The sequence below is a fragment of the Bubalus bubalis genome, chromosome 8, assembly GCF_019923935.1.
Source record: "Bubalus bubalis isolate 160015118507 breed Murrah chromosome 8, NDDB_SH_1, whole genome shotgun sequence".
Taxonomy (NCBI): domain Eukaryota; kingdom Metazoa; phylum Chordata; class Mammalia; order Artiodactyla; family Bovidae; genus Bubalus; species Bubalus bubalis.
Genome location: NC_059164.1, coordinates 67,788,239 through 67,815,015, shown reverse-complemented (window position 1 = coordinate 67,815,015; position 26,777 = coordinate 67,788,239). Strand labels below are relative to the sequence as shown.

Sequence of the window (26,777 nt, the reverse complement as noted above, 5' to 3'; positions counted from 1 at the left end):
CACCCAGGTTAACTGCAAGATGGTATAGATTGCACAATTCTAAGGAGCTGGGCTAGTCAAGTTCTATATCAATCCCAAACAGAGATCTGAATAGGCCCAATTAACATTTCTTATTTAGCCTCTCACGTTAGACTTCTGCTCTTTTTGAGAGGATGGGAGGGAAGTGGGAAGCTGGTGGGAGAGAGAGGCTGTTAAAAAGACAGAGGGCCAGAGACCTGGCAGCATACTTCTCTCTCCTTTCTACCCTCTGGTTCCCTATTCTTCTAGAACCTGTGGGATTTTCACAGACTGATCACAAACAGGGAGAAAGAAGGAACAAGTCTAAACACTGGAGGATTTTTACCCCTCAGGAACCACACAAACATTTATCCAGTCATTCAGTTTCAAACAAGGGACTCTATAATGTATATGAATGATTTGATCGTTGTTCAGTGGGGTCTGGGGCTATAAATCTTGGCTTCCAAGCTGGATCTCATATTCAGTAGCCTTTTTGAAGGGATTCCAGAAGACAACTTGGAAATTTTATACTTCCTTCATGTGTTGAAAAGACCCAAACCTTTTCTGACTGTACCATGGCCCTATTACATGAAAAACAGGGAGGTATCACACTCGTCATTCATCAATACCATCTGCCATGTTTTCCTTAATATTAAATTGGCAGAAGTTTTTTATGATAATCCTTAATGCCAGCAAGGAAATAGTGAAACATTCTCATTCACTACTGGTAAGGATCAAAATGACTATATCCTTTATGGAAATAATTTTATCAGTAATTTATTGATTATAAAATAAAATTATCAGTAATTTACTGATAATTTACTGTATCGGTAAACTGTCAAGTGTTCAGTCTTGAATCCCATTCTAGAAACAAGTCAGATGTAATCATGGCATCATTCACAGCATTGAAAAATATAAGACCATCCAATGGTCCAACACAGGAGATGGGTGAATCAATTCTAGGTGGTAGTGCTGCCAAATGATTGTTTTAAAAAATATTTAGAGACGAAAAATGCCCAAAATAAGCTTAAGTGGGAAAAGTAGAGACATAATTCTATGTATGGTATGATTCTGGAAAAACATGCACAAGAAACAAAAACTGGAAGAAAATACCCAGAAATACTAACTGTGGTTAACTTTGGGTGAAGAAAGCTAAGGTTTATTATCTTGTTTATTTTACTAAGCTTCCACCAAGATAATTTTTTTTCTCTTTACAAAAGTATTATTTTGTTAAGATACTGAATCAAACAGATGAAAATTATAACAACAGAATATGCTTTTAGGTGGTTACGATATTTAAGCTGGCAAAGATTCATAAAAAATTCTAATTCCCATTGAAGATAAGGAAGGGTAGAACAGACTCTTAGCATCCTATGCTGGAACACATTTCTAGAGGAGGTTTTGCTGAAAATTTATCAAAATTTCAGTTGTACACATCTTCAGACTCAGCAGTTCTCCTGACGGACATTCATCCTAAGGGAATAATTACAGTAGTGTGCAAAAGATGTAAATTCTGGCTGTTCATTGCTATACTGTTTATGCATTAACAACAACAAAAAAAGAAAGAAAACTAACTAAATGTTAAGAAAGGCCTGGTTTAAATAAATTTAGAGTATGGCACCCCACTCCAGTACTCTTCCCTGGAAAATCCCATGGACGGAGGAGCCTGGTGGGCTGCAGTCCATGGGGTCACGAAGAGTCGGATGCGACTGAGCGACTTCACTTTCACTTTTCACTTTCATGCATTGGAGAAAGAAATGGCAACCCACTCCAGTGTTCTTGCCTGGAGAATCCCAGAGACAGGGGAGCCTGGTGGGCTGCTATCTATGGGGTCGCACAGAGTCGGACACGACTGAAGTGACTTAGCAGCAGAGTAAACCTATATGTAGACTAATACATACCCACTGTGAAGAAAATTGAGCCCTGAAGAATTGATGCTTTTGAACTGTGGTGTTGGAGAAGACTCTTGAGGGTCCCTTGGGCTGCAAGGAGATCCAACCAGTCCATTATAAGGGAGATCAGCCCTGGGTGTTTTTTGGAAGTAATGATGCTAAAGCAGAAACTCCAATACTTTGGCCACCTCATGCGAAGAGTTGACTCATTGGAAAAGACTGATGCTGGGAGGGACTGGGGGCAGGAGGAAGAGGGGACGAGAGAGGATGAGATGGCTGGATGGCATCACTGACTCAATGGACGTGAGTTTGAGTGAACTCTGGGAGTTGGTGATGGACAGGGAGGCCTGGCGTGCTGTGATTCGTGGGGTCGCAAGGAGTCGGACATGACTGAGCGACTGAACTGAACATACCCACTTTAATGATAATCTATAGCTACATTTATTAATATATAATTATTTCTACAATGAAATTTATTTAAAAAGGGAAGGATATAAAAATGGAGTATAGAGTATGGTCCATTTATATTTACACTCTTTATATGTGTGTACATGTAAACACAAATTTCACTGTGGAAATATTTACACATTAATAAGTAGAATATACAAAATCCTGGAAGAACATGGGCCAAAATCCTTGTATGGTGTGGAATGCTGTGTATGGTCAGAGAAGGCGATGGCACCCCACTCCAGTACTCTTGCCTGGAAAATCCCATGGACGGAGGAGCCTGGTAGGCTGCAGTTCATGGGGTCGCAAAGAGTCGGACATGACTGAACAACTTCACTTTCACTTTTCACTTTCATGCATTGGAGAGGGAAATGGCAACCCACTCCAGTGTTCTTGCCTGGAGAATCCCAGGGACGGGGGAGCCTGGTGGGGTGCCGTCTATGGGGTCACACGGACACGACTGAAGCGACTTAGCAGCAGCAGCAGCTGTGTATGGTGGTGGAAATGTAAATGATGTTTCACTTCTCTTTTATACCATTCACTGGTATGTAAATCATTACCAACAAGAATGTATTGACTGCAACATTAAGATTTCAAAATGGTTTAAAGAACACTGAAACAAAAACTGGTAAACAAACCTCTAGTTTAAGAAATAAAATGCTACCAACCCAGATGAAGCCCATTCTCTACTCCCTCTCATGGTACCCCTGCCTCCAGAGATAACTGTGATCCTGGTTTTCATAGTTCCCTGTGCCGTGCACTTCTTTACACTTTTATTATGTACCTCTGTATACTTAGGCACACTGTTTTTACTCTCAGGAATAAAAAGCTGTTCTCATGTTTTCAAAGAAAAACCTGACATAGTTGAGCCCTCCTGAAGCATGGCTTTGGGCAGTGGGTCAAAACCACTAGCAGAAGAAGATGTATATGAGGCTCTGGGAGACAGCAGTGGTGGAGACACTACAGGTTCCCCCGCACTGGCCACATGCCTCCCCAAGATTTTGGCGGAAGAGCTCAGACACACCTAGAGGGCTCTCTGCTTGGGTCCAGGTGGAGAAGACAGAATACAGTGATCCCCCTCTCATAGTTTTCTGACTGCCCACCCCTTCTTATAGCGGTAAAGGCATGGATTCAACAGACTCTCACTTTTATTTGTAAAGAGATGGACTAAAGTCTTCTTACCAGCCATTTTTGTGGATGCAAATCAGCCAGAGTGTTTTTAAACTACCTTATTATTGCATAGCAATCTGGAAAAACATAAGTGACAAAGCAAAATTTTAAAAAGAGTCTAATTTTTTTGAACATATAAACATTTGAAAGATAAAAGCAGTTTGTTGATGAAATCTAAGTGCTATTTCTATTTTTAATTCCTATTCTTATTTTAGCATTTTCATACACCAAAAATGAAGAGGTACCAAGGACCAAAGATAAGTTGCTCTCAATACCACCAGACAACCAGAAGAATGACTGAAACTAAAACTGATGCAGTTGACAGTACAGTGTTGATGAGTAAACGAAGCAACTGAAGGCTCCTTCCTAGCCTGTGGGAGAGTGCTGTGGTTCAACTGCCAGTAAAAACTGTTTGGCTGTTTCTAACAGCTTAATAATACATACTACATGCATCAGCAATTCCACTTCTAGAAATACACCAAAGAGAAATGAATGCTGTAACCACAAAAAGACTGGTATGAGAATGCTGACGACTCTCTACTTGTAATAGCCAAAGACCATCAACAAGAGAATGGATAAGTTTAGTAATCCATAAAATGGAAAACTATACAGAGAGCAAAAACAGATTAATTCATTCATTCATAGCATGGATGAATCTCAAAAGTACACGCTGAACAAAAGAAACCAGATACAATTAAATGGAAATTTAATGGAAGTCCACATGAAATTCCTGATTAATTTGCATTACTATAAACAGTATTAGTTTATACATAACAGAATGATCCATAACTCACAGTTCACATAATAAACTTATTAACGGATGGGAAGAGATGACAGCCATGGGCAAAGCTCTTGTTATTTTGAAGGCGTATCAGGTGGAATTCTAGAATGAGGACCTATCTTTTGTATTCAATATCTTTTAGGGGCTATAAGAATGCTGCGTGACCTATGGGGAGAAATTGAAGGGTTTACAATAGTTTTTCAGGTTAAAATTAAGATTTCTTTGACTTTGATATTATACGTAAGTATATGCATGTCCCTTTAAAACTCTAGAAAATAAGACTTGATGCCTTAGTCCTAGAGAAATCTATGTCAAAGATCATAACATTTTTTAAAGGGTAAATGAGCTAAGAGCGTAATGTGCCTTTATTAATTAAAAGCATTCCAGCTTTGAGTTTTCAAAAATATGGCTGCCATCTAGCAAAGATGAATGTGATACAGAAACCAGCTTTCCATCATACTTGTTTGGCCCAAGAGAACTGTACATCACTACTGTGGCTGGTGTTGAACACAATGATAAAATGGGCAATAAACGAAAGAGGCATGTGTGCATGGGCACAATGAAGAACAAGTCAAAGCAACTTGCCGGCTTATTTGCTCCAGATGAATCTGCCCTAATAATGACAACGAAAAAAATAAATCAGCTTTGCACCAACAATGGATTCTATTTTCCCTGGAAGACAAAAGCACAGAGGCACGTGCAGTTGACACACGCTGCCAAAGAACACTGTGTGTCCCTTCTCTGGTTGTAGGGACAATGACACCAATTATCCTCTCCAGCTAACCTGAGTTTGGGCAAAAGACCAACTTGGATAGCATCTGACATAAAGGGATGGTCATGCAATTTGTTCTGCTGCGAGTGTGCTTTTTCAAGAGGACTGAGTATTGACAGTTGCTAACCTCAACCTGAAATAAAAAAATTCAGTTGGCTAAGCCAGGCACAGTCAAGACAACATGTACAAGACACTGCTGAGAAGGCAGGGACAACTCCAAAAGCCTGATTCAATTTGTGGTCTTGGCATGCTGGATCGTATCTCATTAGAGGAGAGAAGGTTGGCAAGAACTGATTGTACACTGGCCCCATCACCTGTGAATTACATGCGCCCGTGTTGTCACCTTAATGTGCATGGAAATTTCAGTGATCACGGAAAGGTGGACGCTCAGGGAAGGCTTCTCTGAAAATCATTCTGCTTGTCTGACATCACGTTTACGGCCTGAGCAATGGAACAGTGCAGAGTGAACTGATTGTCAAGCAAAAGGTACTAACTGGCATCAAGGAAGGGAGGAGAGTCAGGACTGCAATGACCAGAGATTATATTACCACCTGCTCGGGGTAGAATGAAAAATCCTCCTTGCTTGTGGTTTGGATTTTACCAGCACCTGGAGACAATGACATAAAATACAAGCCAGCATTTAAATTATTCAAGTCTGGTAACTGCACATGGTTTGCGTATCCAATTGAAGAGCTTTATGTGAGTAAATTCTGAGCTGTCAGCTTTTTTATTGTTGTTTTTTTTTTTTTGAGTATTAAGTTTTTAGATGCAATGTGTGTGAAGCAAGACAAAACAGCTGGAAATGAGGAGACATGGGCCTTATCCTGGAACTGTGTGAATTCCATGTAGTTTTTTGAGAGAAACTGTCTGACATCTTTTTACTATGGTATCCAGGTAATCATGAAGAATAAGACTACAGGACAAAGAGATCTGGGAGGTCAAACCCTGAGTCTGTCATGTACTAGCTGTGTGAATGTGGGAAAGTCATTGAATTTCTCTGACCCCTGTAAAAAATGAGGTCAGAGCAATTTTTGTAATAGAATCATGGCTCAACGGAGTAAATGTATGATTCCAGAAGAAATGAGACTACTTTGAATTACTTGTGAGTTTCTTGTAAAAAAAAAGTTCTATTATATACATTTTAATTCTTATCATTTGTGCCATGACCTACCTCACAAGGCAGCATGAGGAGTAAAATACATGAAATTCTTTAGAAATGCAAGGTAATAGTATTGGGGTGGGCACCATGATGTACAAGAAAAAGCAGACGTTGGAAGTGCATCATTTTGGGTGCAAGCTCGCCTCTAAAAGCTACTTAGTAACAGTGACAACTATCTGAGATGTTCTTAACCTGGGGTCAGTGGACCTAAAGGAGCCATGGATAGAACTCAGGAGATCTTGGATAAAAAGAATATGTTTCACGAACTTAACTGAAACACAGCATTTCTTTCCATTATGAACAGAAGTGACTAATCATGGTATCTTTGCAGAATCTATGATTTTACATCCAAAGAAGTCCAAGATATTTTTATATCACAGTATAATTGTAACACATATCTCAAAATACAGTTTATACTCATCACTAACTTGAAATTATGTAAACTAGTCACCCAGTGCCTAAGCTCTCTTCAGTCAGTCAGTTTAGTCGCTCAGTTGGGTCTGACTCTTTGTGACCCCATGGACTGCAGCATGCCAGGCCTCCCTGTCCATCACCAACTTCCAGAGTTTACTCAAACTCATGTCCATTGAGTCGGTGATGCCATCCAACCATCTCATTCTCTATCGTTCCCTTCTCCTCCTGCCTTCAATCTTTCCCAGCATCAGGGTTTTTTCAAATGAGTCAGCTCTTCCCATCAGGTGGCCGAAGTATTGGAGTTTCAGCTTCAGCATCAGTCTTTCCAATGAATAGTCAGGACTGATTTCCTTCAGGATGGACTGGTCGGATCTCCTTGCAGTCTAAGGGACTCTCAAGAGTCTTCTCCAACACCACAGTTCAAAAGCATCAATTCTTCAGTGCTCAGCTTTCTTTCTAGTCCAACTCTCACATCCATACATGACTATGGAAAAACCATACCCTTGACTAGACAGACCTTTGTTGGCAAAGTAATGTCTCTGCTTTTTAATATGCTGTCTAGGTTGGTCATAACTTTTCTTCCAAGGAGTAAGCGTCTTTTAATTTCATGGCTGCAGTCACCATCTGTAGTGATTTTGGAGCCCCTGAAAATAAAGTCTGCTACTGTTTCCACTGTTTCCCCATCTATTTTGCCATGAATTGATGGGACTGGATGCCATGATCTTTGTTTTCTGAATGTTGAGCTTTAAGCCAACTTTTTCACTCTCCTCTTTCACTTTCATCAAGAGGCTCTTTAGTTCTTCACTTTTTGCCATAAGGGTGGTGTCATCTGCATATTTGAGGTTATTGATATTTCTCCCAGCAATCTTGATTCCAGCTTGTGCTTCATCCAGCCTAGCATTTCTCATGATGTACTCTGCATATAAGTTAAATAAGTACGGTGACAATATACAGCCTTGACGTACTCCTTTTCCTATTTGGAACAAGTCTCTTGTTCCATATCCAGTTCTCACGGTTGCTTCCTGAGCGGCATACAGATTCTCAAGAGGCAAGCTTTCTTATTTAAGGCCTTAAGAAGCACAAGTTACCATATCACAAGTTCATAATTTTAATATGTTGACATCTGCATTTGAATATAATTGGTTTTCTTTGCAATATTATATATTTTAGCTTATGAACTTAAAAACACAATTTTGGGCAACAGTCCATCAGCTTTGCCAGCTAACTAGAGGAGTCCAAGGCACTAAAAAGTCCCACAGCCTCCCTGGGAATTCATTTTCTTAGGGGTAGAAGGGAGAGTAGAGCTGTGAAGGCAAGGTCATTGTGAGATTACAAATGTCAGAGTTAAGTGCACTGCCCTGTGCCCTGTACACAATAGTTGCCCAACTCTGAGAAGCTAATCTATGCTAAAAATGATGAGCCAACACAATTTCCTGTGTTACACATTTCATTCTTCCTTAACACGATAATTTCAATAAAATTAGCTTTGGTCTTTTAAGGACATAAGGTGATGCTTTCTCATGATTTGTCTGTGTTCTCTTATTCAGGATGGATGGTCCTTTTTGGTGTTTAGGGGCCCGGCTGGATGGCTCTCCTCTCTAAGTCTGCATTGCTATTGCTGGAAACAACTTCCGCATGGACCAGAGCTGGGTGTCTACTCTGTGAGGATGGCGAGGTCTTTCTGGGGACGTGGGGCTGACCCAGCTGCACTACAGTGAGCCAGCAGACAAGGTCTTGGCCACGGTAGCGGAAATGAGAACAAGTTATTTAGAAACTGGGAACACGAAGCTATTTTAAAGCTTGCCAGTGAAGGGGCCTTCAAAGGCAAGACTAGTCTTTAGGCTCAGCATAATGAACCTCAATGTGAGAAAATTAAGTAATGTTTCAACTTGAGTCCCAAATCAACAGTCTCAGCAATATGAGAACATCCAGCAAAGGGGAGTGCTCAAGAGCAATGGAGGGAAGATTCATGGCTTTCTTAATTAACTCCGAGGTGCTGCACATAAGGGGAAAACGATAAATCAAGTAGATTACTGCCAGCGATCTGAATTTCCAAATGAAATAAGAGAGGTGTAGTGCCTTGAGTCATTTTGTAAATGTGTATGGCAGCGGGTGGAGGGGCGTCTCCAAGGTCATCCCTTATGTTAAAAATTAGCCACCATGCACAAGAGTCCCTTGATCTCATCTCATACCATAGGCAAAGTACTTATCATGCAGTCAGGTGTGAAGAGGCAAGAAACAGATGAATAAAACATATACTGGGAGGACAATGTAAGATACACACATTAAAACTATGACTGTTAGACACACACTTATTCAAGACACATTCACTGACCACCTATGATGTAACAGGTCCTATTCCGGAAGCTGACGACAAAGTGATGACCAAGACAAAGTCCCTGCCTCCAGGGAGCTCCCATTCTCCAGGGGGAGGCAGGTACCAACAAAGCAATTCATTAAACTGTGATTTAAGGTGGTGGCAAGTGACACGAAGAACAAGAAAGCAGAGTTAAGGGCACAGGGACAGGCAGACAGGGAACTATTTCAGTTGGTGGCCAGGGAAGGCCTGTTGTGCAGGTGATATCTGACCAGACACCTGAAGGGGGAGGCTGGGTAAGAACTGTGTCAAGTTCTGAAGGGAGGGAGTGTGTCCCAGCAGAGGAGCCAATGGGGACAAGAGCTGGCAGCAGGACGATCTCACGGAGCAGGAGCCATGCTGGTGAGGGGTGAGGCTAAGAGGTGGGGAGTACTCCATCACAGAGGCCTTGGAGCCACAGTGAGGAGTGGCTCATTTTTACTCCATATGTGACAGGAAGCCACTGGCAGCCGAGAGAGGCAATCCGACTTAGGTTCTACTAACGAAGAAATACAAGCAAAGAATTCTTGGCATGTAGAATAAACAGGGATTAATCCATGTGGCAGCACTGTTATTAGTGGCAAAAACACAAACACATGCAAACAAATCTGGAAACTAGCTGATGTCCACCAATCAGTAGTGGAAGAGTTGAACTGTTACACATCTGTATCTTAGAATTCTATGGAGGTATTAAAAGAATAAGATGGAGCTATCTCTTTGACCCAGAAAGATGTTAAATGGAAAATCAAAAAGAGACGTGGGCAGTTTATATAATTTATTTATTTCAAGCTTTCATTAAAAAGATATTTATTGATTTATTTTATTTGGCTGCACTGGGTCTTCATTGTCGCATGTGGGATCTAGTTCCCAACTAGGGATCAAACCTGGGACCCCTGCATTGGGAGCATGGAGTCTTAGGACCACCAGGGAAGTCCTCAGGGCTTCTGTGTTTTATAAAAACAAATGTTACCAACAACCAAACCCCTGCATACATGTCTGCACCTCAGTACAAATGTGATGGATACCTTCTATGACATTAACATTAGTTACTTTGGAGTAGGAGGACTGGTGGGGAGTTAGGGAGAGAAAAGAGAAACTATTGATCTTAAATACATTTGTACACAAATTTAAACTTCATGAGTCAAGGTTCACAGCAAAGTATGTTGATGCTATGATTTTGGAAATGGACCTTAAAGATTTCAACAGTTCTTTCTGGAGCGTGGGGAACCTTCATAAAATAGGCAACATTAAAAGTCAACCTTGAAGAGGACAATTCTCACAGCCAGGAAAGAGTGGAGAAAAGAGGAGAATGCAGCAAGCTGAGAACGAAGCATGGAAGGTTTCTGTACCTGATGCTGATGACTGATACTTCTGACCCATCTTCTGATGGCAGCTGGTACTCAGGGTGGAGGCAGGCAGGGAGAATAGTGAGTTCTTAGGATAATCCAAAACAGGGAGTTAAGAGCTTCACGTAAGGACAGTAGCAGGGGAACAGTTCAAAAAGTTCATGAGGATGCAGATAGCACAGATCTGGTGCCTGGTTATTTGGAAATGCGAGTGAGGGAAACCGATGGGTGGAAAATAATAAACTTTAAGCTTCCTAGGGGTAGGTGTGTGTGGGTGTGTGGGTGTGTGTGTGTGTGTGTGTGTGTGTTAGGTGCTCAGTTGTGTCTGATTCTTTGCTACCCCATGGACTGTAGCTCGCCAGGTTCCTCTGTTCACAGAATACTCCAACACTGGAGTGGGTTGCCATTCCCTTCTCCAGGGGATCAAACCCAGGTCTCGTGCATTGTGGGCAGATTCTTTACCATCTGTGCCACCACAGGAGCCCGGTGAATGAATAGGTATCATGAAACAACATTACTAACCCGAAAAAGAGAAGCCATTTTGGAGGGAGTTGTGAAACAATGCGTCCAGCACTGGATGAGTTGAACCTGCACCACTTATGTACCAACGGGCAGGTGGAAATGATAACTGGAGGAGACCTAGGACTAGGGGGTCAGAAGTCCTTTCCACAGAGGTGAGAGCTAAACTGTAGGAATGGAGTGAATACCAACGCAAAAGCAAAGTACAAGGGACAAAACTTAGGGAGAAATCTGTCTGTGTGGCAAAGAGGCAGGAAAAGAACCAGGATAGAACACGTTAATGGGCACGAGGAGGAAAGGGTTTCAGAAACAGAAAGCAGACAAGGGCATCAAACTCAGTAGGCGAAACAGGGGAAGGTCTCTCAGGGAAGACGCCATATTATCGATGAAAAGAAAACAGAAATGGACAGGGAATGCTTAGGATAGACCAGATCTTAGGATACATGAAGTGTGACTAAATGAAGCCAGACATTAAGAGGTTTGAGGCCACAGAGATGAGAGACAGATGTGGAGTATAGGCTGTGGTGCCAGCTTTGCACAAGGGAGAGTAAGATTGATTAGAACATGGATGAAAAATCCAGATGAATGTGGAGATGGAAAAGAGAAGTTGAAACAGGATGCAGAAATGGTCTCCATCTTCTCAGTACAGGAACTAAGATCATCTGCTAAGGAGGGGACTGGGAATTCCTTTAGGAACGCTGGTACAAAGGGAAACACTTGAAACTGACTGTAGTTAAGTTTAGTTGTTCAGTCACTCAGTCGTCTGACTCTTTGCAAGCCCATGAACTGCGGCATGCCAGGCTTCCCTGTCCTTCACTATCTCCCATAATTTGCTCCAATTCATGTCCACTGGGTCGATTATGCCGCGTTTACCAAGATGATGGTAAGTTTAGCAAGGTTTTAACTTGGGCTGAAAGCATTAGAGGACTGTCTTGCGGGTCCAGCTGAGGTTAGAACGGCTGTGTTTGTGGTGGGACACACCATGCTGCAAGGCACGTTAGTGGTTCTCAGCAGCGAGCCCGGGTAGCAAGGCTGAGACTGGAGACAATGAGTGGGCAAGGTCCCTGGGAGGAGGGAATTCAACTAAACTGGTAAATTCGAAGCTGGTATCTGGCAACCAGCCCAAATATGAAGGTAGGTAAGAAAGGAAGGGCTGAGAGTCTAGAGGTCTCCAGGTAAATGTGGTACCAGGAAGAGGGCACAAAGAGGGCACTAGAGACCCTGATCCACAGGGAAATATCACAGTAGGAGATACTGAAAATATCTTGCTTAGGAAAAAGTCCAGGAAATGAATTTCTACAAATGGGGGGAAAAAGAGAAAATCTAAGACTATTTCTAGATGGTTTCAATTATCATTCAATCTCTTTCAATCAGTAAGTCTGAAGATTTTGAAAAAAATGTAATGCTGCTTTGAAATGGACTTAAAAGATGCACAAAAAGAACAGTTGCAAATACTGACCGGTAGACATAAGAAAGACTAAAAAATGCCCTGGTATGATTTGAGTTGTATAAGCAGTCTGTTTTAAAATACTGATTGCCTTAACTGTAAATGGTAAGTGAGTTATGCAGGGAGGCCCGGTACCTAAGAAGAGAATCATATCGCCCAGTTCTGCCGAGACTCACCTCTCCAACCATGTGTTTTACACCAGTAGCACAAGCTAATTCTGTTGGAGCAAGCCAAAATGTCACATAAAGGCTCTTTCCGGCTTCCCAATGTCTCCTGAGAGCACACGCTTCTTGCAAAACACAGTGAGCGAGGCACACCAGATTACAGATATTACAAGGGAAATTTGGCAGGCAGCCATCATGGCTTTGTTTCAACTGACGTTCATAAAAACCTAGGCTAAGAAAATGGTAGCACAATGTCTGGTGTTTGAGATCTGACAGCATGCAACATGTTTACAGCATGCATTAGGCCACGAACTCCAGTCTGGGGCCGGGCCACGCAGCAGAACCTCAGATCTGGTGGACAAAGGAGGGAAATGGGAAAGCATGTCTTGTACTGTAATAAATAGGACTGCTCTCAGAAGACCACAAACAGGTGGTTTCTCACACACACATACACACACACACACACACAAAACCACTGCTTTCAGAAAGACTAAAAAAGTCAAATGTTTCAGGCTTGTTTGTATAGAATAAATAGAAGGGCAGTACACACTTGGCCAATTACAACATTTTTTATGAGGTTATGACTGACTATAATCTGGCAGAAATGAGTCCAACTGCAACAGCAAGAGTGAGGGTTTGGGGGAATTAGGGGAGGTTTTGGAGTGGGAATGAAACTGAGAAGAGGAAGAAAGCTTTCATTAAGCGGTTCAGAATCTGGTAGGAGAATTTCTTTAAAAAAAAAAAAAAAGCATCCAGACTAATTTTGTTTTCATTCAAAACAACCTCTTATTTAGTATATTTTTCCTTTATGTTCTTGAACACATTTATAATGACTGCTTCTATGTCTTTGTTTCCTAAATCCAACATCTGAGCCATCTCAGGGAGGGTGTCTATTGATTGCTTGTTATTTTTTCCTTGTCTAAGGGTAAGATTTTCCTGTTTTTCATGCCCAGTAATTTTTTATTATATATTAGACATTATGTATCTTCCTAATTTCTATGAAGACTATTGATTTTTATTCTAACAGGTAGCTCAGTTTCAGGCTGATCATGCTGAACTTGTGTAGGCCTACACGTATGCTTTAACAAGGCCATGGAAAGCCCAAAGTGTTCTTTCAACTTTTCAGGACTCACCTCCAAACTGTCTCCTCTGAAGAGCTTACGGAGTCTTGATTTTAGGAGCAGTTAGGGTGTCTCTAGGGCTGGTCATACTCTAGGACAAAGTCCTTATTTCTAATGTGAGTCTTTCTGATGCCTCAGTTAAAAGACCAGGGGGCTAACAGGCCGCTGTTTCCATGCTGGCTAGAATGCAACGCCTACAGGACTGCTTGACTGCGAGTGCGGATGTTCCATTCTCACTGCTGGAGCTGCTGTCCTTTGGTAAGACACAGTCTTACCCTGAACGTATCCACCCTCGGCCGTGGACTCACGAAGGACCCTCATCCAGACTTTTGTGGCCCCTTTCTGCACTGATACCTCATCTCCAGGCCCCTGTGCTACAGGTTCCAGCAGCTCAAGTTGCCCCAACTCTGTTCTCACTCTTTGGGTTCTAGGTCACTCAACTGCAGTAAGGCAACTGTCCTGCAGTGAGCCAGATGACCATGGGGATCACCTCTAAGTTTCTTTTCTCTCAGCAATCAACTTTGTCCTGCCTATCGTCCTCGATGTTCACCTACTGAGCCTGAAAACCATCATCTCATCCATCAGTCCAGTTGTTTACAGTGGAAGAACTAGCGATGGCCAACGCTTAGCATACTTTATGCTGTTCTCCATATGGATGCTGAATAAAAGTCATCCTCCACTCCATTTTTATCACATAGCTCTCTCAATGCATGTGGGAAGTAGAGCCTCCTGGTGTTGCATAGAAGTGTCCCTAGAATCAATGATCTATTCCCTCTCTTGTTCCTTTTACAAATTCATACTCATTCATTTAATATACATCTACTGAGAGTCTACTATGAGCCAGACACTGTTCCGGGAGTGGGGACACAGCTATGGGAGACAGAAAGTATCCCTGCCCTTGTGGAGTGTATTTTCTGGTGGGGACTGTGCTGGCCCTGCTGCAAAACTGTGCTTCCTCTGCAGTTGTTCCTCTAATTACTGATGATAGGAAAAAGGGAGACTCAGCATGGGCAGAATATAAAGAATAATAAGACCTATTACTTACACAACACTTCCTATGTCCCCGGCCCTGCTGTATGTGCTTTGTCCATACTGATTTCACACTCACAGTTAGCAAGGTATTATTATTAGAGTTAAGGACACAGAGGCTGAGACTTGCCAACCTGTTCACATAGCTCATGCAAGGCAGAGGCAGCATTTAAACCTTATCTGTCTCACTCTTGCTCACACATTCTTCACCACTACATTGCTCTATTTCTAAGAGAGAGAGGAGAATGACATTGGAGATGGGGGTAGGGAGAAACAAATATTGTTTTCAAATAAAAAAATCTCCATTTTTAATAGAAGCCACCTAGATGTCTGGGAAGACTGAGAGAAGCAAATAGATCACTATTCAAACAGGCACAGAGTAGAAGGCGATGGAGCTGGCACAGAGGTGAGGATTTTGTCCTCCTTTTCCCCAGTGATCACGAGGGAAATGGCAACGTCCTGCATTTTGAATCAGGAAAAGAACAGCAGACTGTTCTGAAAGGCTTCCCGGTTCCTTGGGGAAGCTGCTGATACAGGTGGAAGTGACTGAACTCTAGGAATCCCCACACAGCAGAACTAGTCCCGTCAGATGCTTCAAGAAAAAGTACTCTGGGATCAGGTACATATGAAAATTATACCATCCCTCCCGGAGACTTAAAATGCAGCTCGGCGTAGGAGAGGATCTGATTAAAGCCTGTAATAAAGAAATCTATGTTATTTAACTCAGGATTTCCCCAGATGGATTGACAGAACCCTTTTGTGAATAAATGAGCTTTGTCTGTGAGAGAGAGGGAGAGGGACAGAGAGAGGGAGGGAGGGAGGACCTGGTTAACACCCATTGGAATTACTGCTCTAGGAACCTTATTTTAGAATTTGCTGTTTAATGGCAAACACTAAGCTAAAGAAAAATTAATTTTTAGAGGAGGTTAAACCTAACTACTACTGTGCCAAACGGCGCAGGGAGTCTTAACAAAGAGAATTCGAGTAGAGCTGTAGTTCAGGAAGGAGAGAATATTAATTACATTTTTATTAGGCAGTAAATGACAAGCACTGAGTGCAAAGTACCCATTTGTACCTAGGCACAGCATTCCTTTATAGTTTATACCAAAATGATATACACATTTAAAAAATTAAGTTTATTTGGAGACTTCAATCATTTTAATCAAACTTTCTGGGGAGAAAATAGTATAACAGCCATGCTCTTGTTCATTTTTATGTCTTTAACTCATCCCAGTTACCCATTTCTGGAAAGTCACAAATTGTTAATAATTTATCTTGTCACCTCAAGGCAGTTACCTGATCTATGTCACAACGACCTGAAGGAAACACCCAGATGTAGCCCAGGGTTTCTCATCAATCTTTGTAAGGAGATACCTGACCTCACCCTGAGGCTCACCTATCACCTGCCTACTGGTGAAAGGAGGTAGAGGACAGTTTCCTGTGCCCTCACGGTGCTCTGCCCTTTCTGTTCTCCCAATCTAAGATGTGAAGGCATCCTTTCCCACTCCAGCTGAAGCCTGCTAGGGCAGCATGTGCCCTGCACACTCGAGCTCATTTCTTGGTAACAATACACCCCTTTGGAGCCCCTAGTCACTTCTCTCACAGCATTTTTTTGGCTTCTTCTGTCTCCTACTGTTTTAATTTGATTAGGCTGTTACCTACCTATTGTCTACAGCACAGAAATTACTCTTATCTTTATGTCTTTATGCATTCCCTCTGCTCAGCTGTCCTATCTGATTTTTTTTTTCATCATCAGTTTTCCAAATTCTCCTCTTAGTTTTCTAAGCTAGTACCTTCCTCTCTGATATGTCAACATGGAAGATTGTAGAACCATTAGGAACACAGGTTCTGGAGCCTAACTGTGCAGGTGTGAACCCAATACTCCATTTCCTACCATCCAGGGACCTAGGACAAGTTACTTAACATCTGAGTTTCAACTTGTGAATCTGTAAAATGAAGATCACAGTACCTTCATGTGGTCACTGTGAAGATTAAATGAAACATGCAACATGAAAAATGCTTAGCATAGAGCTCAAGGCATAAAGAGTTAGGTTTGCTCTTTCTATTTTTTCTTCTATATTATCTATATTATTTCTTCTATATTGTCTCATATCCAAAATCTAGCTTTTCTTTTTGCCCTTTTTTCCCCCAAGTGTATAAATATTATACAGACTAAGCAATTAGATTTCCTATAACATGAACTTGTCATTGTTTCTCATGCCACAAAATTAAAACTTCCTGTCTTTAAAACTCATATCCATCTCCCCCCCCACCCCCCGCCAGCACTACTCTCACAACCCTAATTCATTTAATTTTCCTCTTTCTCATTAAACTATTTTTATTTTAAAATTTGCTCAGGTGTTATAATAGACCAGCTTGTAAAAGAATTCAAGTTTTGTTCAACACATTATGTTCAAATGAGTAAAACAATTTAAAATAGGTATAAACAAAGGCTCTCCAATTTCTACTCAGTTCTTTTTTTAATCCAAAAAGCTAGCTCCATTTTAGGAACCCTAACTCTGCAATTTCAGTCAATGTTATTGCCAAAGACAGTTTCAACTCAATTTTGATGTGCCCCAAAGAACATTAGAGGTGCATAAACAGATATATGAGCAGAAAAATATTAATTCTTTTTCTGTCTTCACTGCATAGCAAAATTAAGATTTTATTTCCCCTGAGGTAAAGGGGAAAAAAAAACTCACTTGTTCAGTATTCTGCACTATTCAGTATATTGCCATCAAGCTGATGTTCTTTTACACTGCTGCTGCTGCTAAGTCGCATCAGTCGTGTCCGACTCTGTGCGACCCCACAGACCGAAGCCCACCAGGCTCCCCCGTCCCTGGGATTCTCCAGGCAAGAACACTGGAGTGGGTTGCCATTTCCTTCTCCAATGCTTGAAAGAGAAAAGTGAAAGGAAGTCGCTCAGTGTCCGACCCTTTGCGACCCCATGGACTGCAGCCTACCAGGCTCCTCCGTCCATGGGATTTTCCAGGCAAGAGTACTAGAGTGGGGTGCCATTGCCTTCTCTGTCTTTTACACTACCTAACCCTTATTATTCTCTTGAATCTCTCCTGACTTCATGCGAATTTCAGTACATTTCCCTTTTGTATCGAAAGCCCTTAAGACTCCTCCCCAAGTTCAAAATTTAAAAAATTGGACTATAGTTGATTTTTTATTTACAAAGTTGTTAGTTTCAATTGTACAGCAAGTGATTCAGTTACGCATACATATATATATACACACACACACACTCTTTTAGATTCTTTTCCACTATAGATTATAAGATATTAAATATATTTCCTGTGCTATACAGTAGGTCCTTATTTTATATATAATATATATTATATATAATATTTTATATATAATACTGTTAATCTCAAACTCCTAATTTATCCCTGTCCCCCTCCTCCCAATTTTCTCTTTGGTAATCTTAAATTTGTTCTCTATGTCTATGGGCCTCTTTCATAAATAAGTTGATTTATATCATTTAAAAATTTTTTAATTGGAGGATAATTGCTTTTCAATATTGTGTGAAGGTTCACTGTACAAATATTTTCACATATAAGCAATATCATATGATATTTGTCTTGTTTGACTTACTTCACTTAATATGATAATCTCTATGTTAATCTATGTTGCTACAAATAGCATTATTTTTTATGCTAATATTATGAGTAACAATTGAGGGACATTTAGGTTGCTTCCATGTCTTGGCTATTGTAAACAGTGGTGCTATGAACACTGGGGTGCATTTATCTTTTTAAATTAGAGTTTTCTCCAAATGTGTGTCCAGGAGTGGGACTGCTGAATCATGTGGCACCTCTATTTTTGGTTTTTAGGGAACCTCTATACAGTTCTCCACAGTGGGTGCACCAATTTACATTATCACCAACAGTGTAGGAGGGTTCCCATTTCTCCACACCCTCTCCAACACTTACTATTTATAGATTTTTTGATGATGGCCATTCTGACTGGTATGAGGTGATACCTCACTGTAGTTTTGATTTGCATCTCTCTAATAATTAGCAATACTGAGCATCTTTTCATGTGCCTGTAGACCATCTGTACGTCTTTTTTGGAGAGATGTTTATTTAGATCTTCTGCACATTTTTTGATTGTGTTGTTTGGCTTTTTGATATTAAGCTGTATGAGCTGTTTGTATATTTTGGAAATTAATCCCTTGTTGGTCACATCATTGGCAAATATATTCTCCCATTCCATACGTTGTCTTTTCATTTTATTTATGGTCTCCTTTGCTGTGCAAAAGCATTTAAGTTTAATTAGGTCTCAGTTTTTGTTTTTGTTTTTATTTCCATTACTCTAAGAGACGGATCTAAAAAAATATTACTGCAACTCATGTCACGGAGTGTTCTGCCTATGTTTTCCTCTAGGAATTTTAGAGTATCCGGTACCCGTAAGGGTCCTTTTAGCATATTTTTCCCCCAAGGTCAGACTTGGCTTCCTTCTTGCAGCTCACCTTCTCAGCTCTCTTTTCCCACCTACCAGGTTTTTATTTATCACCTACAAACCAGTATCTAGAGTGTCTACCATGTACTCAGTCCTATCTTATGTACGTGGCACTGTCCACAAAGGAATCCCCAGTGAGAAGGGTTGTTACTAACCTGGGCAACCTTCCATACACAGTCTTCTCTTGACTTAAAGGTCACGACTAAATGTCTCAGTCTCTTACATACGTCTGCTTCTCTGCCAGCAAGGACATGATACAGTGAACTCTCTGTTGTATCAGATCTCTAAATACAACAATATGTCCAGTTCGACACATCCTCTTCAGATCTAACTTTCACCTTATAGCAAAGAAAGGAAACAGAGGAACCTGCCAAATGGCCTCAAGGAGACAATCTAAAGGAACCCTGAAGGTGGCCCATCTCTTCAAAAAGTCACTGTACCAGATTAAAAGAAACTTGTGGGGACAAAACATCCAAGTGCAATGTGATGTGCTGGACTGGACACTGGGTCAGATAAACTACAGTAATGGACTTGTTTAGATCATCTGGGGAAACCTGCATATGATCTGGCTATTAGACTAGATGCAAATGTACTGAAAAAGTAGAGATCAGTGACAAAACTGAGCAGACTGCAAAAGAGTGAGTACAGCTTTTGGTTAAAAATCATATGTTTATTTATGCATTTATTTTTATTGAAGTATAGATGCTATTATGTAGTATTTTTAAAAAGCGATCTGAAAAATGTGTTCTAAGGTGTAACAACTAGTGATTAGTTGAGTGGTGGGAATGTGATATTTTAATAAATTTTTTTGTTTGCTTACATTTTCTAATTTTCTACAATGCTTCCATATGACTACAATTACAAAAGGTTATTTTTTTTAATGGTTGATGTTTAAAAAAATTTTTTTTTATTTTGTATTGGGATATGATGCTTTTGAACTGTGGTGTTGGGAAAGGCTCTTGAGAGTCCCTTGGACTGCAAGGAGATCCAGCTAGTCAGTCCTAAAGGAAATCAACCCTGAATATTCATTGGAAGGACTAATGATGAAGCTGAAGCTCCAATACTTTGGCCACCTGATGTGAAGAGCCAACTCATTAGAAAAGACCCTGATGCTAGGAAAGATTGAAGGCAGGAGAAGAAGGGGACAACAGAGGACGAGATGGTTGGATGGCATCACCGACTCAATGGACACGAGTTTGAGCAAGCTCTGGGAGATGGTGAAGGACAGCCCCATGGTGCTGCAGTCCATGGGGTCGCAAAGAGGTGGACATGACTGAGCAACTGAACAATAGTAAAACTGGGGTGCAGCTGACTAACACCATGACAGTTTCAGATGAACAGAGAAGTGACTCAGCCATACTTCACATGTATCCATTCTCCCCCAAAACTCCCCCCTCATCCAGGCTGCCACATAACACTGAGCAGAGTTCCATGTGCTATAGCAGGTACTTGCTGATTATCCATTTTAAATATAGCAATGTGTATATGCCCAGCCCAAACCTATCATTCTCCATGCCCCCACCCCCATAACTGAAGTTCAGTTTCTAAGTCTGTGAGTCTCTGTCTTATAAGTTCATTTGTATCATTTCTTTTAGATTCCACATATAAGGGATGTCATACAATATTTCTCCTGACTTACTTCACTCAGTATGACATTCTTTAGGTCCATCCATGTTGCTGCAAATGGTATTATTTCATTCTATTTAATGGCTGAGTAATATTCCATTCTATATATGTATAAAGGGTTTTTTTTTTTTTAACGACTCATTTTCTCGCAGAAGACTCATCTCAGAAAGTTCACACCCACTTATTACATCCTGCCTCTCTCGGATTTAAGCACATTCTGCTGCACAGTTAATGCTAAACTATCATACTCGATTCAAATTCTCTGGTGGATTTTTTGTCTGAGGCCCTTGTTCCTGCTCTTCACCTTCACTGAAATCACATCCAGCAGAGTATTTATTCCTTTAGTGAGTATAACACCTGTGTGATCAGCAGATCCCTGCTGCCAACCTGGCTGATGGAACAAACAGGAAGAATGAATGTGAAAATCCACAGACTCTCATTAGAATAAGGCTTAGTAGCACACACCTTTGTACATACATAGATAACATATTTTACCCAAAACACAATAGCCACGCTATTAAAGAATGCTATTCAATACCATAATTAACTTATAAGACTATCTTGTTCCTCAATATTACTAGGCTATTTTACATACATTCCAGTCATAATTCTAATGCACACTTTACAATTTAGAAACTAAAGTCTTTTCAAAACCCACGCTAACCTCAGGAAACACAGGTTTGTGAGAAATCCAGAAAAGCACATACATCTTTATATAATTGTATTTAATGTGACTTTGAAGGTGTTCTACTTAAAACATCCCCAAAGTTATGGGCACTGAAAAACTGTAGCTATTTTATCTCAGTTTCAGAACAGACTGATAAGTAGGAAACCCCAAGAGGACATGCAAATAGATGTTTACATTAATGAATTCTTTAGAAAGCATGCTTCATAAAAGAACTTTAAAGTGAGTATGGCGACTCCAAATCAAAGCCCTCTCCAGACAACGTTTAAGTAATTAATTTACTAAAAAAGCATTAACATGAAGCAGTACAGATAATTCATTTCCAGCTTTCTACCTCAAATCCTGAACCAAGGATCTGGCACCAAGAAACCAGAAACACTCTTTGCCTTATATAAAAAAGGGGCAGTCAATAGATATTCAAGCACTGAATTACGGGCAGAGATTTTTTCATTCTCCTTAAAAATTCACTTCAATGCTAGGTTTACTTTGCCTTTTTCTCTTGGGAGGTTGCGTGGAGGTCGTTGTCTTAACATAAGTTGATTTCAGGTTCTCTTCAAAAATCCCTGTCTCCTTAATTATTAGTTGGCTGAAACACCAAGTCCTCTTTTAGACCTGATATGTAAGTTCTAATAGTTCTCTGAGGTCATGCTCAATATTCAGTTTCAGTAAAAACTCATGCGACTAGACACAGAGGAGTCAGTTGAAAATGTTTTTCCTAAAAGGAGTTGCTACTATGTAACTTTGATCTTAAGTTATTTCTATTAGTTATGTCCCCATATATTCTGATACTCCAACAATGTTCTGAATTCATACAGCAACTCTTTACCCCAGGTTTTAAAGTTTCACTCACATAAATCCATTAAACTCCCAAACTGCCCTATGAAGTCAAAAGAGCGTACTCTAACTCTGCATACAAAATACTTCCAGAATGAGCTTATAAATCAGTCATGTTTTCCGCCACATAAACAGAGAACTACAACCTGCCTCTCCCCAACAGAGAAATAAGAAAATTCCATATAGAGGTTGATTTTAAATAATCTCCTGTAAATATTTAAAGACTGAAAACATTTTTCCTACCCTGTTAAAAAGATACCTTTGAAAAATAAACGTGACAGATACGAGGTTGCTATAAATTCTGAAAATGGCTTACCTATTAATGTAACTGAGGGCAACATAGGTTGGCTGCTGTAATTCTTGTTTTTCTAAAACACGTGGATCTGTATCTGAAATAAAAACACAATTATGATTTTTCAGCTTTCGCATCAGAATATATGAGGCTACCTAACCTAACGTAACAGAGGCTAAATGGAGAAAAAGATTAATTTAGTAGACTACTTTTTAAAGAAACCTCAGTCAGCAAAACATAATCATTTGTTCATTCATTCATAAATAACAAGATATTGCATTACTTTTCAGGAGAATTCCAAACATCAACAGTGATAAAATGTTCATCTGTCACACAAACTCCTGCACAATCCCCCTCATAAATATTGGTTTTCACTGCTTACAGTTACAATGTTGGCATGGTTTTTGGCGGTTAATCGGCCTAAGAAAGAAAGTCTCTGTTAATTATGCTCACTTCAATGCTGGAACAAATTAGTTGCCGTTGGAGAGCTCCATCAATTTGAAAATCTACTGAGTATTGTTCATATTCCTGGAACACTTCTCTAGGTTTGGGCTCACATTCTAGAGGACAACGCTTCTCCTTCTTAATTGTATAATGAGTTTATTATAACTTTTCTAGACTCTTGATCAGAAATTCTCATACTGGTTCAGAATCCACAAACATCACATTCATCAGAGGATTTTTTTCCTCCTTGAAGAGACAGAATTCAAAACCATAGCAACCTTCTCCAGCAGTGTTTCTCCAACACAACATAAAAATGCACTTTTACAACTATACATATATTCTCAAGTTTCTCATGTAAAGAACTGATTGAGCTAAATATACACAAAAACAATGTTTCTATAGTAAAACTATAAAAAAACTGAACACATTTTTGTTTTCTTAGAAAAACGTTCAGACATTTCACACAGATTTCTTTTCATTACAACCTCGCTTAAAACCATCTCATTATTAGAACTCTTCCAGCTGCATTCAGCAATAACACCTTCTTTGATGTAATGACAGATGCTGTTTCCAGCACCTTTGTACAGACAGTGTTTACTGCACGTGGTGGCTGTAAGATACACATGCTAACTTCCAAGTGTGGTAACAGGTGATGGGGGTAGAGGATGCAGACACACTGGCATAGAGCAAGGGTAGCAAAATGACAGCATAAAAATCAATTTACAAATGCTTTCCACTCCAGACTAAAACCAGACAGTAGTGGCAATTTTATTCTTGGTGTTAAAGTTAAGAATCTCATGTTCAGTTTATTGTTTTTCCTATGCCAAGAAATTTCAGAGACATACTATTCAGAAATCCTGCTTCCTGGGTCTCTGCCATGGCAAGTCCATGAAAGCCAAATTCTGAAACAAGAGACAAAGGTTCTCTGAATGGCTCCATCAAGTCGGGTCTTGAGGTTTTTGGCAGCCAAGTGAGAACAGATCAGTAATTCAGCATTTCCTCTGCCTATGATGATTACATATGCAACTGAGGCTGTCCGTAGATCACTGGACCTACAGAAATACTGTCTTCTGAGCTTATTCCACTATCTTCCAAAACCCTAGGCTAGATGTATGCTCACATAGCCTCAAATTATGAGTGGTGAAAAAAAAAAAGGACATCCAGAAAAACTTCCAAATACCTCTCCATAACAACAACAACAATACTGCAAGCACCTCAGGCAGGATTCTCCTGTTTCTCTGGAATGCAGACTCTGTAACCAGCAAGGAAGTAGAACCTCCAGACATCTTTCTGGACATCTTTCTCAGATTAATGTCTCCCTAGAAACCTGCAGGACATCCATGAAATCTTCACGTTCTTAAAACGAAATTAGGTACTTGGTGCCCACAGTCAGTAGAAGTCTGCATGCATGCCTCTGAAGGAAAAGCATCAGGGGCCAGTCGAGAATAAACATCAGCTCCTTCACCCGCTTCCTGGCTGACTGGTGTGTGGTGATCATGACTCACCATTTTATGGATTTAATTACACCAGGGAGCCTTCCACATTCAGTAAAAGTATAATAACTGCCTTCATTATTTCTCCCTCCCTGACAGAAAAGGAACTGTCTAATGCTGAAAACTCTCCACAGGAGGCTTAGAGTCACAAGGGCATAGGGTGTTCACAGCAGGATGACGATGTCCTTTTCGTGAAGACAGGACGTCATTTGGCAGAATGACCTGGAGAAGAGTATAACTCGAGCTACTGGAGATGACGACTGACTCTACCAAGAACATCCTTAAACCATGTGCCACACTGATGAGATTTTTCTTTTTCTTTTTTTTTTTTTGCGTAATTTGCTACAACAAGAAATGTGATACGAACCGCAGGGGCTACAGTACACAGTTCTCCCAGATCTCTCTCTGGCTTGCTTATGGTACCGATAAAAATGTGAACCTTGAACACTGGCTGTCACTGCCCAGAGGTAAAGTCCACCTCAGTAAATGGCCTGTGGGATAGGAATACTTGAACTTTTCATGGCTACACAATAAACCACTAAGAGATGACTTTTCTGTCTCATATCATCCCAGCACAGTCACAGATTTAGACTGAAGGCTAAGAGAATTCAAATATGAAAATGTACTTTGAAATACCCAAGCGATAAAAACCTAGTGACTTACTTCAAAGCCTCTAGCACACCATATCCTCTAGAGTGGACAGCAATGTGCCTCTTGCACCATTCCTCTTTCGGGGTAACAGCGCGAACATACTGGTCTACAGTTAAGGACGAGACACAAAGTGGAGCTTGCTGTAGCTCACGTGACCTGCTGTCCTGTGGCTTTACAGATTCAATTAAATGCCCAAAGGCTGGATGTCACAGCACCAACTCCCATGACTTCTCAAGCGGTGGAGAGAAAAACCAGGCAGATGGCAGGAATAAGGAAAGGACAACCTTCAGACCCTTCTGGATAGACCTAGAGTCCCACATGATGAAAGAAAGGCCAAGAGCACCCCCTGTTCAATGATGGAGGCATGTGTTCATCACGGCTGTCCCTGGTGTTGGGAACCATGGTGACCAACTGCCTGGATCTGGGGCCTGTGTCGAGTCTTTGGTAGCATTACCTTCAAACTTCCCGGAAAACTCAAGGTTGTCTCGTGAGTTAGCGGAGACTACCTGATGAGCTCAAGGGCTTTGGCTGTGCTTCAGCTAGTCTGCATTGTTGGGATTTTATATGCCTCTGGAATTATTTCCAAAGAAAGAAAGTAAAAACCCAGCTATACAGTCTCTCAGCAAGACTAACGAAGCCTCTCCCAGCAATGAGCTACTTGTAAGCTGGGAGGCAGGAGTGAGGAGGAGACAGGATGTCACACCCCCAAGAAGGCCTTCCTCAAATTCTATATCCTCGAAACACTGGGCTCTGTGCTCAGTGTGGAGGGCAACAGTGGGAGGCCTGAGACGATGTGGGTGGGAAGGCAACCCCCGAAGATAAGACCCTGGAGAGGCCAAGGCCCACCCAGCCAGATGAGGGATACTGAAGGTCTGGGATGAAAACACCACTGTTCTGTGGACTCACTGGGTAACAATTAATGGGCATAGTCTGTTCTCAGTCTTCCCCTTAACAGCTGAACTCACAAAGCTGCAGAGCCTTGCACGACATCCCTGGCTGAGCGCTGCACCCCTCCGCCCTTCTCTGCACCACCTCATCCGCAGCACTGTCCTGGTTCTGTGTGACCATGCCACAGACTCTGGGCCTATCCTTCCTGCTTCCCATGCTTCTCAGAGGTGAGCCACCTCAACTTCTCTGCTCTCTCCAACACTCAGCTCAGCACCAGGCATATAGGAGATGATGCATAATCATTATTAAATGGACATACTAATTTTATGATGTGAAAAATTGAAGACTTTTGGTCAAACATGGCAGGTGGATCAAAGGCATCTGTTTCCCTCACCACCAAGGTCTCGTGCATGCGTGTTCAGCCATGTTCAGCTCTTTGTGACCCCATGGACTATAGCCCTCCAAGCTCCTCTGTCATTTTCCAGGAAAGAACACTGGAGTGGGTTACCATTTCCTAGTCTAGGGGATCTTCCTGACCCAGGGATTGAACATACATGTTCTGCATTGACAGGCAGACTCTTTACTACTGGCACCACCTAGGAAGCCCATATCCAAAGCCCCACTAAGGAAGAAATAAAAGAATTACAAATTCTCCAGGGATAGAAAAAAAATGAGGCAATGTCAGCAGACAAGTGATTTCAACCAGTGTTTTGAAAGATGGAAAGCTCATACAAGAGTGCAAGTGACCTAGGGAGTACAGAGGAAGCCACAGTCTCAAATGCC

At 41.0% G+C, this 26,777-nt stretch overlaps 1 protein-coding gene across 4 annotated transcripts in view; it reads right to left on the bottom strand.

Annotated features, from left to right (window-relative positions):
- Positions 1 to 26,777, bottom strand: part of JAZF1 (JAZF zinc finger 1) — a 331,823-nt gene that overhangs the window by 125,457 nt on the left and 179,589 nt on the right. For all 4 annotated transcript variants that reach the window (XM_006066077.4, XM_044946710.2, XM_044946709.2 and 1 more), the window contains exon 2: positions 22,543 to 22,615. In XM_006066077.4, coding sequence (XP_006066139.1) covers positions 22,543 to 22,615 — 73 coding nt within the window. The remainder of the gene's footprint in view (positions 1 to 22,542; positions 22,616 to 26,777) is intronic.